At 38.6% G+C, this 13,109-nt stretch overlaps 1 protein-coding gene across 3 annotated transcripts; it reads left to right on the top strand.

The window, feature by feature from the left end:
- The first annotated feature begins 28 nt into the window (after positions 1–28).
- Positions 29–11,075, top strand: MITD1 (microtubule interacting and trafficking domain containing 1). Of its 3 annotated transcripts, none has more exons than XM_057742526.1 (7): positions 29–211; positions 6,909–7,010; positions 8,677–8,813; positions 8,903–8,989; positions 9,821–9,936; positions 10,685–10,745; positions 10,849–11,075. In XM_057742526.1, exons 1-7 carry the CDS (start codon positions 61–63, stop codon positions 10,942–10,944), a joined length of 750 nt encoding a protein of 249 aa, XP_057598509.1. In that variant the 5' UTR covers positions 29–60; the 3' UTR covers positions 10,945–11,075. The 3 variants fall into 3 exon arrangements, with proteins under 3 accessions (XP_057598509.1, XP_057598510.1, XP_057598511.1); XM_057742528.1 differs by having other exon boundaries at positions 75–354; XM_057742527.1 differs by lacking the exons at positions 10,685–10,745; positions 10,849–11,075 and adding an exon at positions 10,359–10,676.
- Positions 11,076–13,109: the final 2,034 nt, after the last annotated feature.

The raw sequence follows: 13,109 nt of genomic DNA, 5'->3' as shown, positions 1-13,109 counted from the left end.
TGGCGTCACGTGACCGCTCCGGGGCGCACAGCATTGGGACGGAAGGGAGTCTCCGGAATTATGGCGAGGTCTGGCTTGGGGCAGGACGCTGGGAGTACAGCTGCAGTCACTGTGATAAAGCGCGCCTTGGAACTAGAGTCCGAATCCCGGTACACGCAGGCCCTAGTGTGTTACCAGGAGGGGATTGACCTGCTCCTGCAGGTTCTGAAAGGTGAGCAGTGAGCCGGCGAGGGAGGACTGGAGGAAAAGAAGCTGCATCCCGCTGTGTCTGGGCTGGAGAGAGGGAGTTAAAATGATTCCTGTGCACTGCGAGAAAGCAGTGAAATACAGAAGATGGGGTATTCTACAGGACAGGTGGACTGGTTTCCTTTATACCTTTAATAGATTGATGTCAATAAAGGAGGGGTTACTATTCTAGAATTTTAAGAGACATAACCAAATGTAAGTAGATAAGCCTTGAAAGGACTTGGGTTTGAACGAACTGTAACAGACATTTTGGGATCAATTTAGAAAGCTTGAGTATGGACTAAGTAGCATTAAAATTGTTAACTTTGTTAGGCAGTATGGTATTTTTCTTAGTTTTAGGGATGCAGCCTGAAGAAGTGTTTGGGGAAGAATTGTCATGATATCTGAATTTGATTTTACTTTAAGAGAAAGTTGAAGCAAATATGGGAAAATGCTAACAGTTTTAAATCTGGGTGATGGGTAATAAGGGTGTTCATTACACCCTTTCCCTTACTTTTCTCATTAAACATTTTCATGAAAAGTTTTTTGTTTGCCTGTGACCCGCGGCATGTGGGATCTTAGTTCCCGGACCAGGGATGGAACCCGCACTCCCGCCATTGGAAGCACGGAGTCTTAACCACTGGACCACCAGGGAAGTCACTTCATTAAGTTTTTTTTTCTTTTCTTTTCTTTTTTTAAATGAGAAATGGGTGTACTGAAATTCGGTGTGAGAAATGTATAGGATTGTAGAGGAGACAAGATTTTCTGTTTCATGGTTATTCAATTTTGAGAGGTACCCAAATAACCCTTAACACCCAGCACAATCCCTGGGACGTAGTAAACACCTAGTAATTATGTATTAAATAATTACTGGACTTAAGGCCAGTCCCTGCTCCCCACCCCCTGGAGCTCTCAGTCTGGCCTAAGATCTCCCCTCTGAGCTTTTTTTTTTTTTTTAATTATTATTATTTTTTAAGCTCTTCATTGGAATATAATTGCTTTACACTCTTGTACCAGCTTTTGAGGTACACCAAAGTGAATTAGCTGTATTTATACCTATATCCCCATATCCCCTCCCACCGGTGACTCCCTCCCACCCTCCCTGTCCTGGCCCTCTAAGGCATCACCCATCATCGTGTTGATCTCCCTTTGTAATCCCTCTGTGCCTTTTAGCCTGAGCGTTTCTGATTTGTTTCAGAAGCTTTGAGGTAGCAGAGGCTGCTCTGCAATGTTCAGTGCTTTTCTCAGAACAGTAAAACTCTGCCTTGGGCAGGGACCGTTTGATGATGATGATGATGATGATGATAATGCAGGGACCATTTGGTGCTGCTGCTGCTGCTGATGATGCAGGGACCATCTGATGCTGATGATGATGGTGGGGGTGGTGGTGATGATAGTAACTATCATTTGTAAATGCTGAGTGCCAGGCAGTGTGCAGAGCACATTAAAAGCATGATATCAGTTCATTCTTACAGTTGCCTTATGAAGTGCGAGGTGATGTTATCCTCATTTTACGGCATAAAAACTAAAGTTTGCTTTCCAGTTCTGGCACAGTTGGTAGAGTCACAAATGAAACCCAAGGTTTTATTTTTTTTTTATTTATTTATTTTTTTTTTTTGGGCACACGGGCTTAGTTGCTCCGTGGCATGTGGGATCTTCCTGGAGCAGGGATCGAACCCATGTCCTCTGCATTGGCAGGCAGATTCTTAACCACTGCGCCACCTAGGAAGCCCGAAACCCAAGGTTTTAAAGGCTCTGCTATACTGACTCTCAAAAAGAGAGATGGTGTACAGTGTTGGACTGTGAAGCAGCAGAATCACAGGCGTTTTGCTCCTGTGTGCTCCACTGATCCTGTGGGGGTTAGAAAGACAGTGACATGATCTTGCAGGTTAAGACATAAATGAAAATAACTCTAATACAGGGAAGAAGTGCCAGGAGCCATGTGAACAGTGCAGTGAGGATTTAAACAGTTAATGGTCATTTGGGGTGGAAAGGTGGAGGTGGCTTTTGATTGGGGTTTTGGAAGGATAAGTAGAATTTCAGAAATTCAGCTAAAAGTGTTCCAAGTCTGTCTGTGCTGTTTTACCAAATAAATGGTTCCGTTTGGTTTGGCACTTGTCTGTAGGGGAAGAGTGAGGAGTAAAATTTAAAGGTAGACTGGGGCTTGGAGCACCCTGTGGATGGCCTTGACCTCCAGGAGATTTTAACTCCTTCCACTGACAAGGAGAAACCATTTAAAGTTTTTACAAAGGAGGGATGTAGTTAAAGTTGCATTTCAGGGCTTGGCTCTCTTTAGGAATATGCTTTTCTCCCAAATATTTGCATGACCTACTCCCTCTCCTCTCTCAGGCCTTTACACAAATATCCCCTTATTTGTGAGGCCATTCCTTGACCCCCAGTGCAAAATTACAACCCCCCTCCCAGGACTGCCTTATCCTTCTTCCTTGCTTTATTTTATTTGATAGCACATATCACAATCTAACATACATGGTTTACCAATTTATTTTTATTGTTGTGTTTCCTCTCATTTGAATGATAGGGGAGGATTGTGTTTGTTTATTAATTGCTGTGTTTCCAGTGCTTAGAACAATGCCTGGCACGTGGTAAGTTCTCAGTAAAAATTTCTTGAATAAATGAGTAAATATGGCAAGAATACAGGAGAGACATTAACCTGAAGAGACTGAAGTCAAGCAGATCAATTAAGGAGCTCCTGCAGGCGTCAAGATGAGAGGTGATGAGGGCCTGAATGAACCAGGGCAGGGTGGGAGGTGACACCAGTATTAGGAAAGGGAGGGAACAGTGTGGACATTGAATTACTGGCACTGGCACATGATAAGATGGAGTGGTGGGAGGGAGTCGCGGGTGGGAGAGGATATGGGGATATATGTATAAATACAGCTGATTCACTTTGGTGTAGCTCAAAAACTGGTACAAGAGTGTAAAGCAATTATATTCCAATAAAGAGCTTTAAAAAATAAATAAATAAATGAAGATGTGGGAGTGAGGTTCCAAAGGGAATTGAAGATGGCTGTATGATTTCAAGCCTGGAAAACCAAGGCATGTTTGAAGAATGGGTCTGTGGTGTCAAACTCTGATCAAGGATGGTGATTAAGAACAGAGTACTATGTTTGTAGAGGACAGGGATAAAAGAGTATATTTATAGGCAGTAGCAAAGTAACAGAGTTAAGAAAAGAGATGATTAGATAAAATGTGGTTCTAAAGGAAACTGAGAGGGCGGCGTACGAAAAAAATTACGTAGATGATAATGATATTACAACATTATTTCCTACATGCCAGCCTCTTTCATAATTAATCATCTCTACAACTCTTTAAGGTACTGTTACTCTTTCCGTGTTACAGATGAGAATGCAGAAAGGTTTAATAACTGGCCAAGGTCACTCAGCCAAAAGTGGCAAAGCAAGTTTTGAACTAAAATGGCCTGACTCCAGATGCCTTGCTGTTAACCACTGTTCATACTGCCTCTTTGTAAAGAGTCCATAAAATGCTTAATCCTGACAAAAAGTTCCAAGTTTTTGACTTTAGAGGAACATATATCAACATAATGGAAGAGTATGAGTTCTCATTATCACCTTAGGATGGAACACAGGATTCCTCATAAGAGATTTGTGGATGATATATGGGTATATTGGGATTTTCTTATGCTGTTGTAGTATAGGCATGAGAAAGTAGGGGTCTAAATGGTATTAATTTTGGCAGTAGAAGAATTTGAAAGGGAAAGATTTCAGTAATTATATGGATGTCAACAAAATGTTGGAAACAACCTAAATGCCTCTGGGTAGGAGAGTAAACCATGGTGTATCCACACAGTGGGGTACTGTACTGTTGCAAAGAGGGATGAGCAACATCTTTGTGAAGTGGTATGGGGTGATTTCTAGGCTATATTGTTTAGTGAAAACTGCAAAGGACAAAGAGTAGCTATAATATGGTATCCTTCATGTAAAAACGAAGATATAAGAAGATATTCATGTGTCTGCTCATTTGTTCATAGGAAACACTGGAAGGATAAAACCCGAAACTACTGAAAGTAATTACCTAATGAGCAGTGGGTGGGAAAGAGGTAGAAAGAAGGGGGAAATGGGAGTGGGGAGTGGGGTAGCAGGATGAGGAGGGAATAAATAACTTCTCTGAGTTATTCAATTGTCATACATAAGGAAGGGGGGAAGAAAATAGGTAACCTAAACATCTTTGGAAAATAGTATTTTGGCTGTATTCTGTAAAGTTAAAGACAAAATGAACAGTATACAAACATTCTGTTATTTTAGTTGGTAAATTTTTTTCTCACAACTATATAGGTTAGGAATTCTGAAACTACTTTATATGTCTATACTAGGCTTGAGCAAGCTAGTAAATATATTGTGAATAATAAAAGGAGTTGCAGATAAGGAAAGGAGGAAGGCTAGAATGAACCCTGTGGGATCAAAGTTATCAGCATGAATTCCTGGTTTTTAATATAGATACAGATGGACAGACACAGAAATAGAGATATAAGTCTGTGTTAGTAAGCCTCCACGTACTTTCTATCTGAGTTGACCGATAGAGTGTAGAGGTAGTGATAAGACTCCCCGAGTATCAGTGAGGACACTTAGCGCTCAGAATATGATTTCTTGATACCATTCTCCAATAAAAAGAACCAAGGCTTCTTGGAGAAATGGTTGATTCCAGAGTTAGGGCAGGAAAAAAACATTTTGCACCAAAATTAAGGAAGTGCTCAAAAAATGATGGGGCATGTCAAAAGGACACAGGAGGCAACCTGAAGGAGCTAAAGCCAACGCTGATAAAATTTGAGCAAGAAAATAGTGATAGTATTGGATTACAACCTATAGAATAAAAGAAATAACCGTGAGTCCATACTGATATAAATTAACGGTTGAATAAATAAGTAGATGGGAGAGAAGGGACAGCTTTTCTTTAGAGTGAATTTCCAATTAATAAATTAAATAAGAATGATGGAAATAGAAAATCACCATTTGGCAAACACCACAGTAATAATTGTTGCAGGCAAAGACCTTCAACGGATGCTAAAATTAGCGGATGAAGAGTGAAGAGAGACAGGATATCTTCCCACAAGATAGCAATTCCATACAAAAGAGAAAATAGTGATTTTCCACTGGAGAAATCTGTGAATTCCACATTAACCAAGTGATCAAAGTCAGCATCACCAGTCACAGGACACATCGACATTGTGTACCCACTGAGAAGGGTGCATGACTTCTGTGATTTTCTTGCTAAAAAAAATGCATAACCTCAGTCTAATCTTGGGAAAACATCAGCAGCCACAAATGAGAGACATTGTACAAAATAACTAACCACTTACTCTTCCTAAATGCCAAGGCCATAGAAGGCAGAGACACATTAAAGGAACTATTCCAGATTGGAGGGGACTAAAGAGACATAACAGCTACATGGTATCTGGGATCCTGGATCAGAAAACAAACTTTGTTTAGTGGGAAAATTGGTGAAAACATGTAAGGTTTGTAAATGAGCTAATAGTGGTGTACTTGTTAATTTACTTACTCTGATAGTTGTACCATGGTTGTGTGATATGTTAACACTAGGGGAATCTGGGTGATAGAATTCTGTGCCATTTTTATAGTTTTTCCATAAATATAAAATTCATTCAAAATAAAACGTTTTTAAAAACAAAGTTTAAGGGACTTCCCTTTGGCACAGTGGTTAAGAATCCACCTGCCAATGCAGGAGACCCGGGTTTGATCCCTGGCCCAGGAAGATCCCACATGCCACAGCACAACTAAACCCGTGTACCACAGCTACTCAGCCTGTGCTCTAGAGCTCGTGAGCCACAACTATTGAGCCCACGTGCCACAACTTCTGAAGCCCACGAATCTAGAGCCTGCACCCCACAACTACTGAGCCTGCATGCTGCAACTACTGAAGCCCACACACCTAGAGCTCATGTTCCGCAACAAGAGAAGCCACTGCAATGAGAAGCCCGAGCACCCAAGAGTAGCCCCAGCTCGCCACAACTAGAGAAAGCTTGCATGCAGCAAAGAAGACCCAATGCAGCCAATAAATAAATTAATCAATTAATTTTTAAAAAACAGAGTTTAAGAATGAAATTATAATAGAAAATAAAAGCAATGTTAAAAGGGAGGAAGGGAGGAACCAGAAGTGATTTGGTGACTGATTGGGGGATGGGGCTTGGAGTAGGATTTTATTGATAACGTTTATTCAAAAATACCTTCCATTTTTGGGGTGGCTGGAAAAATGATTCAGCATAAATCATAAAGGGGACGTCTGGAGTAGAAGTTGGTTTTGTGGAAGAAAGAGAGATAGATATTGTTTGCTATCTTTTGATTATGCTAAGATTTCAAACTTATGGATAATTAGGACAAAACAGTGCTCAGAGTAAGTGACATGTAATAAGCCACCTTTGTTTCCTCACTAGATTTGAAGTCTCAGCAGTGAGACATGGTGTCAGAGTATCCAGTCCTAAAAATAAAGCTGCCTCATATGCTTACTGAAAAAAACGAAGGGCCTACATGATCAAGCTAAATTTGGGCCTGTTATTTGTGCATTTTAGGACCAAGGTGTACCATGCCAAAGGACAGGAAATCTGTGGAAAACTTTGGGAACAGGAAGTACTGCCTGTTCCAAATAGGAAGCCTGTCTTGCAACTTGAGAGTATATTTTTTAATTTGTAGGCACCAAAGATGAAACAAAGAAATGTAATCTCAGAAAAAGAATTTCTGACTACATGGATAGAGCAGAAAGCATAAAGAAATACTTGGATCAAGAAAAAGAAGGTAAAGAGGCTGTTTTGGAGAGTGTGTATATGAGCTATTGTGACAAAGCCTGTTTCACCCATTGTTTTCTGGCTGTGCCCTTTGGAGCTCTGCATGGTCTGGGAGCTTGCAGGTCTACTCTGCATTTCTGCTTGAGTGTACACGAGCTGTTCTTAATATTTTTTGTTTTGTTTTGTTTTTGTTTTTTTTCCTGGCGGGGGGAAGGTGGGGGTCAGATACCCTCCTGAGAATCTGAGGACAGCTCTATGTACTGCAGAACTTTGCGTGACATTTTAAGGAATTCATAGATCCCCGTGAAGCTTATGTGTGGACTCCAGTTTAAATAATACTACAGAGGAATAATGAATGTAAATCCTCTATTTCATCTGTGTTTCCCTTTATAAAATGACCAAAATATTAAAGTAGCTCAACAAACTCCTGGGACTTCTTTGAGATTTTTGTCGCAAAGCAAAACATTTCAGGAGTTAGGAATTCCTAATAATTAGAGATGCAGGAGGTATGGTTCCCTGTTTATAATTCATTCTCAACTCATGAGCATCCAGTTTACAAACATATAGACACAAATGGCTGTTGCCACCTGAAGTGCACAGCTGCCTCTTCCTACATTCAGAGGAATTGCTGCCCTAAAAAAACCAATGCCCTCAGCTGCTCTTTACTCCAGCCCTCTCCCCACCTCTTCCTGGTATTCTGTACTAGCCCAAACCCTGGCTACCTGCAATGAGCTCTTCTGTTGAATGGGAATAAAATTGTTTCCTCCACCCCAAATTGAAATCTACAGTGCAATTTCCTTCTAAAACATAGATGAAATATATTCAGTAGCCAGCGTTGTGGCTCAAATGCACTGGATTAAATTAACCTGTGTGGCTAGCTTGGTTTGAAAACTGATGCACAGTTGGTAACGTTCTAGCTTTGGAAATATTAGGAACAGAATCCAAATTACTGGTTTTCAAACAAAGTTTAAAAGTGCAACCACCATATAAATTAGGAACTACCACTAAGGGTCATATGTTTTAAAACCCTAAAGATCTTTGATAACTTATTCAATAATTATTCATTTTGAATGAACAAAAACAATGGAACTACCCTGCCGACATTGTGACATACTAGTCTTTGGCTTGGGTTATTAAGGAGTACTATAAATTTCTGCTTAGCACACTCTCTACAAGTTCTAAGAAAGACTTCTAGACTCCATATTATATTGCATTTATATATTTAATACTCACTTCAGCTATTCAGTTGCAAGACATAAAAAGACTTAAATCTGAAGAGAAGGACCAGATGGCTGCTGAATCATAGCTTGTGGTTCTACTCATGCTGACAGGAATATTAGATACCTTTATACATATGGTTCTCTCTTGAATAAACTGCCTGGTCTATAGGATTTAGCTCAAGAACCTGTTCTAAGAAGTCTCTGGACTTTCCCACTTGCCTGGCCTCCATGAAGGCAAAAATCCCTCACAGAATGGTTTGCCTTATTTGCCTTTGTGTGTGTAGCATCTTGCAATGTGCCTGGCATAGATTAGGCATTTGAAAATGTTTGCTGAGTGCAGGAGTTAAAAAAAATTAACTTGTATCTGATCCTGATTTATCACTGGATATAAACACAGTATGTATAAAAAGAAAATAAGTAGTCACTAGTTTTATTATTGAAGCTTGTGTTTTGTAGCTGGAAAATATCATAAGCAAATTAAAATAGAAGAGAACGCAACAGGTTTCAGTTATGAGTCACTTTTTCAAGAATACTTGAATGAAACAGTTACAGAAGTTTGGATAGAAGATCCTTACATCAGACATACTCATCAGGTAGGTGAAATGTACTCCAATATGATGAAACACATTATTTAAATAATAATAGTATTGAGTTGGTAATAACCCATCCTAATATCTTTCAGCTGTATAACTTCCTTCGATTTTGTGAGATGCTGGTTAAGAGACCTTGTAAAGTAAAAACTATTCATCTTCTCACCTCTTTGGATGAAGTAGGTATCTGAAAGCATTTACTCTCTCTTAACATCATAAACTTTACTCAGTTGCAGGGTATAGTTTGAGGCAACCTGGACATCATGTGTCAGCTAGAGCTGTTTCCTTGGGAATGAACTTAATATCTAACAACAGGCATAAAACACCTTGGGAAAAATGCTGTTGATTTTAGTATGTCGTACCTTGTATTTGGCCACTTTGCTAAACTCTCTTATTCAAATAGTTTGTCAGCTTCTTGGATATTCTATGAGGCAATCATGCTGTCTGCATTATTGACAATTTCTATCATCTTGATTTTGATTTAAATAGGAATGCTTCTAAACAATTCATATTTCTAGGATTAATTTGAGAAGAAGGAAGCCCCATCTGAATAACTAAACAGAACAATTAAAGTACATTTTATTTTTAATTGAATATAGGTTTGTTCACTTTCACTTCCTTTTACAGAAAAACTAAAGCTATTTCGGTTTATTAGTAAACAAGTCCTGTGCCATGCTGAGAAATTTACTATGAGAAAACATGCATCTGTAGAAATTATAAAAAATATTTACAGATTTGCCAAGCCACAGAATGCTAATGTAATAAAATACATCTTAGGAGATGGGACAGAGTTGTGTTATGTTCATGTTAGGAAAAAAACCAATTATTTTGATAAAAATAGTTGCTCTTAAACTACTTCATCTTCTTCGGTTGCCTCTTTGCGATAACGGACAATGAAACTAGTATAGAATCTTTTCATTTTAATTCACCTGTGATACACATTGCATAGCTGAGGAATAATTTAAAATATTAATAACTGAGGCCAAAAATTGTATCTTTCCTATTAACAGGGCAGTGGGAAAGAGCAGCAAAGTAGTGGCCTGCAAGAAATAAAAGAGTCACTCAGGAATCATGGAGTGCAGTTGGAATTAGAATACTCTTCTTCCATACACGACCGAGAAATTAGGTTAGTGTATAGTAATATTTTAATTTTTATGCAGTTGAAAAATACTTATTTTTATTTCTCATGTTACATATAATTATATATAATATTCAATTTAAATATTAAAGATTTAAATAAAGCTCAATTTTAGTATCTTTTCACTTTTGAAGGAAAAAATAATCTGGCTCATTTTGTCCTGTATGTGAGTTTCCTATTTCCTAATGGAATAAAATTTACATATTCTGTATCATGTGAGCAGAGGAAGTACATTTCTGTCTGTTCAACTATGCATAGAGTGTTATGGCATTGGGATACTTTCCTTTTCTAGTGATACTAATATTTAATGTGGTTTTGCTTCTCGTGGTCCATTAAATATTCTAGTAGGGATGACAGGACGCTGTGTCATGCCTGCCCAGGTTCCTCCTGTTTTTGTCCCCCACCCCTAGGCAGGGGAACCCCTGAAACATCTCCACAGTCTGCCTGAGTACACTTGGAAGCCACACGTTAGCAGAACAGGGAAGCTCTTATCAGCAAGATGAAATTCAAGAGGAAGGTTTAATCGAATGGTTAAACTGTTTATCAGCTGATGGATGTTTTGTTTTATTGTAGACACAGCCCATAAGTAAACCCAGGTTTAGTTCGACTCTTGCCACTGGAGGAAGTGATTTTGTTTGTTAGGGAGAAATTTAGCTGGCACTTAATACATTATAGCTTTGATCATCATCTGACTTAAATGTCTGGAATGTGATACTATATACACTAATTTCAATAGGTTCAACAATGGATGGATGATTAAGATTGGAAGGGGACTTGATTACTTTAAGAAACCACAGGTAGGATGTAGTCTTATGCGTGATTGTGTAGCAATCTTTTTATTTTAACAAAATGGCTTTGGTTCTTTTTGTTTAAAAAAAACCTCTTTTCTTCTCTTCTTAGAGTCGTTTTTCCCTTGGATATTGTGATTTTGATTTAAGACCATGTCATGAAACAACAGTGGACATTTTTCATAATAAGCACACACAAAAAATATGATGGGTAGTAGCCTAATTTACATTATATATTTCTATTTTGAATGAATATTGGATTTTTTTTCTCTTTTTTACTTTGGACAGATCATTCCTATAATGTATGAATTTAACAATAAACTTTTACATTCCTACTAATTTATGGATTCATTGTTCAGTTGTGTGACCAATCCTAAATATTTTTATAAACACAATACTCTGTAGAGTCATAGTGTTTCAAGTCATATGATTAATTTAAACATTTTACCAGATTTTCTCTAATTTGGCTGTTGAAGAGCGAATCAACACATAATGAGCACCTATTAAGAAGATGAACTGGTTGCTTTAATCTTGCCCCTAGGAATGTAGAGTCCAGGAGGAAAAATCATGGGTTAGAGTACTCTTAAGAGACAGGTGGGCCTGTGGGTCTAATAAACAGAAAAAATAACCAGTGTTAATTTTGTTACAATTATGTGTCTTTAGCAGACATTTACCTACATTAAGTTATCCAATGTTACCTAATTCCAAAAAGGCAAATCAAGACATTTAGTTATACCAGATGCATTTTGCAGCTTGTTCAACCTTGGCCAGCACATTTGTAAAGCTTTGCAGCCTAGAATCAACTGTCCTGGGTAAGCTCATCCATCGAGATGCCAGTTGACTGTTTGGGGACAGACCAGGTCCCATGGAGATAGGCTGGCAGAGGGGATACAGGTAGAGGCAGTGGGCAGACCAGAAGCTTAAAGAATAAGCTAAGCAAGAGAGTACAGAGGGAAACAGAAGTACTGGTGCTGGAGAGTGCACTCCTGAACACATCTAGAGAAGAAGATTAAAATCAAGAGTAAACTGTGGAGGAGCAAACCCAGGTGGAGGCCATAGGAACAAAGTTGGGCAGGGTAGTCCTGGGGGGCCTTGGACACCAGTTTTAGGTTTTGCTTTTTAGACCAGCAGGTACATGGTTAAGCTGGCATAAAAGACCAGGAAGGGTTTCCAGAAAAATTCCTGATGTTTTCCTTCGCTGTTTTCAGGATTAGGTGCTGATAATGCTGCACCTTAAAATACTCACACCAGTTTTGCCAGCCTTATTACATGGAAATTCAGGGTCTCCGGAGAGCACCTGGACAAGTGCTGGGTTGGTCAAGAGTAACTTTCTGCAAAGTGTTCTGGCTTATTTTGACAGATACCCATCATCACACGGAAGTAGAGTAGCTTTTCATTCAGGTGAGAATATGTTAGATGCCGTTGCTTTCATGTGAAAATAACTCACTTATACAACGTATCTGTCACTATATAGAGAATCAGCAGTCCACAACCCTGTGAAATTAAGTTTTATCCAGCTCTCATAGAAATCCCAACTGAGAGATAATCATATTTAAGGAAGAGAGCTGACAGACATGCTATCCATTATTCTAGATATGTGAAGTTCTATCCCCAGATCCAATTAGAACACCAGAAGGCTACCAGAGGCAGGTTCACCTGTTAGATGTATCAAGAAACGTGCAAGAACTATATGAAAAAACTGTAAGCTTTATGGTAGGATGTGAAAGAAAACTAGAGTAACTGGAAAGACAAATTATATTCCTGAATGGGAAAGGCTTAATAAGATGTCAGTTTTCCCTAAGCCAATTTATAAGTTAATGACAAAGAGAATAACACTAGGATACTTGCTAGGCCAGCTGTAAAGACATAAAGCTACTATATATATATGTATATATATATTTTAAATGTTTGGGCATAAGAATGGACAAATAAGTCACTGGGATACAATAAGGAGTCCAGAAACACCTGAGAGAGAGAAAGTGAATGTGTGTATGGGCACATAATAGATAGTAAAGGTCTTTCAAAGTAGTGGGAACAAGTAGACTAGCCAATAAATATTTGCAAAAGATAACATCAGGTCTCTACCTTACTCCACATAGAGAAATTATTCTAAATGGGTTAAAGAGCTAATAAAATGAAATATCCAAATCCTTTTTTTGGGAACTCCACTAAATGTACTAAGCATAACACAAAACCCAGGAATTATCAAGGGAAGTAAAGAGCAAAAGACTTGGTCACATAAATATTTAAAATGAGTAAAGGGAACCATGAAAAAATTGAAAACATATGAGATCAAATTTACAACGTGTAGGAAAAGGGTTAATAGTCCTAACATACAAGGAGGAGCACCACATTTCCAGCAAGTTTAACCTG

Source organism: Hippopotamus amphibius, chromosome 7 (assembly GCF_030028045.1).
Source record: "Hippopotamus amphibius kiboko isolate mHipAmp2 chromosome 7, mHipAmp2.hap2, whole genome shotgun sequence".
In the NCBI taxonomy this organism is placed as follows: domain Eukaryota; kingdom Metazoa; phylum Chordata; class Mammalia; order Artiodactyla; family Hippopotamidae; genus Hippopotamus; species Hippopotamus amphibius.
This window is presented reverse-complemented; position numbering and strand designations above follow the sequence as displayed.

Bases quoted from the DNA above. Each gene is read 5' to 3' on its own strand.
- MITD1 (XM_057742526.1), top strand. From the start codon at position 61: ATGGCGAGGTCTGGCTTGGGGCAGGACGCTGGGAGTACAGCTGCAGTC. The intron at 8,990-9,820 runs GTAGGTATCTGA...TCCTATTAACAG, and splicing joins TTCTCACCTCTTTGGATGAA to GGCAGTGGGAAAGAGCAGCA. The intron at 10,746-10,848 runs GTAGGATGTAGT...TTCTCTTCTTAG, and splicing joins ATTACTTTAAGAAACCACAG to AGTCGTTTTTCCCTTGGATA.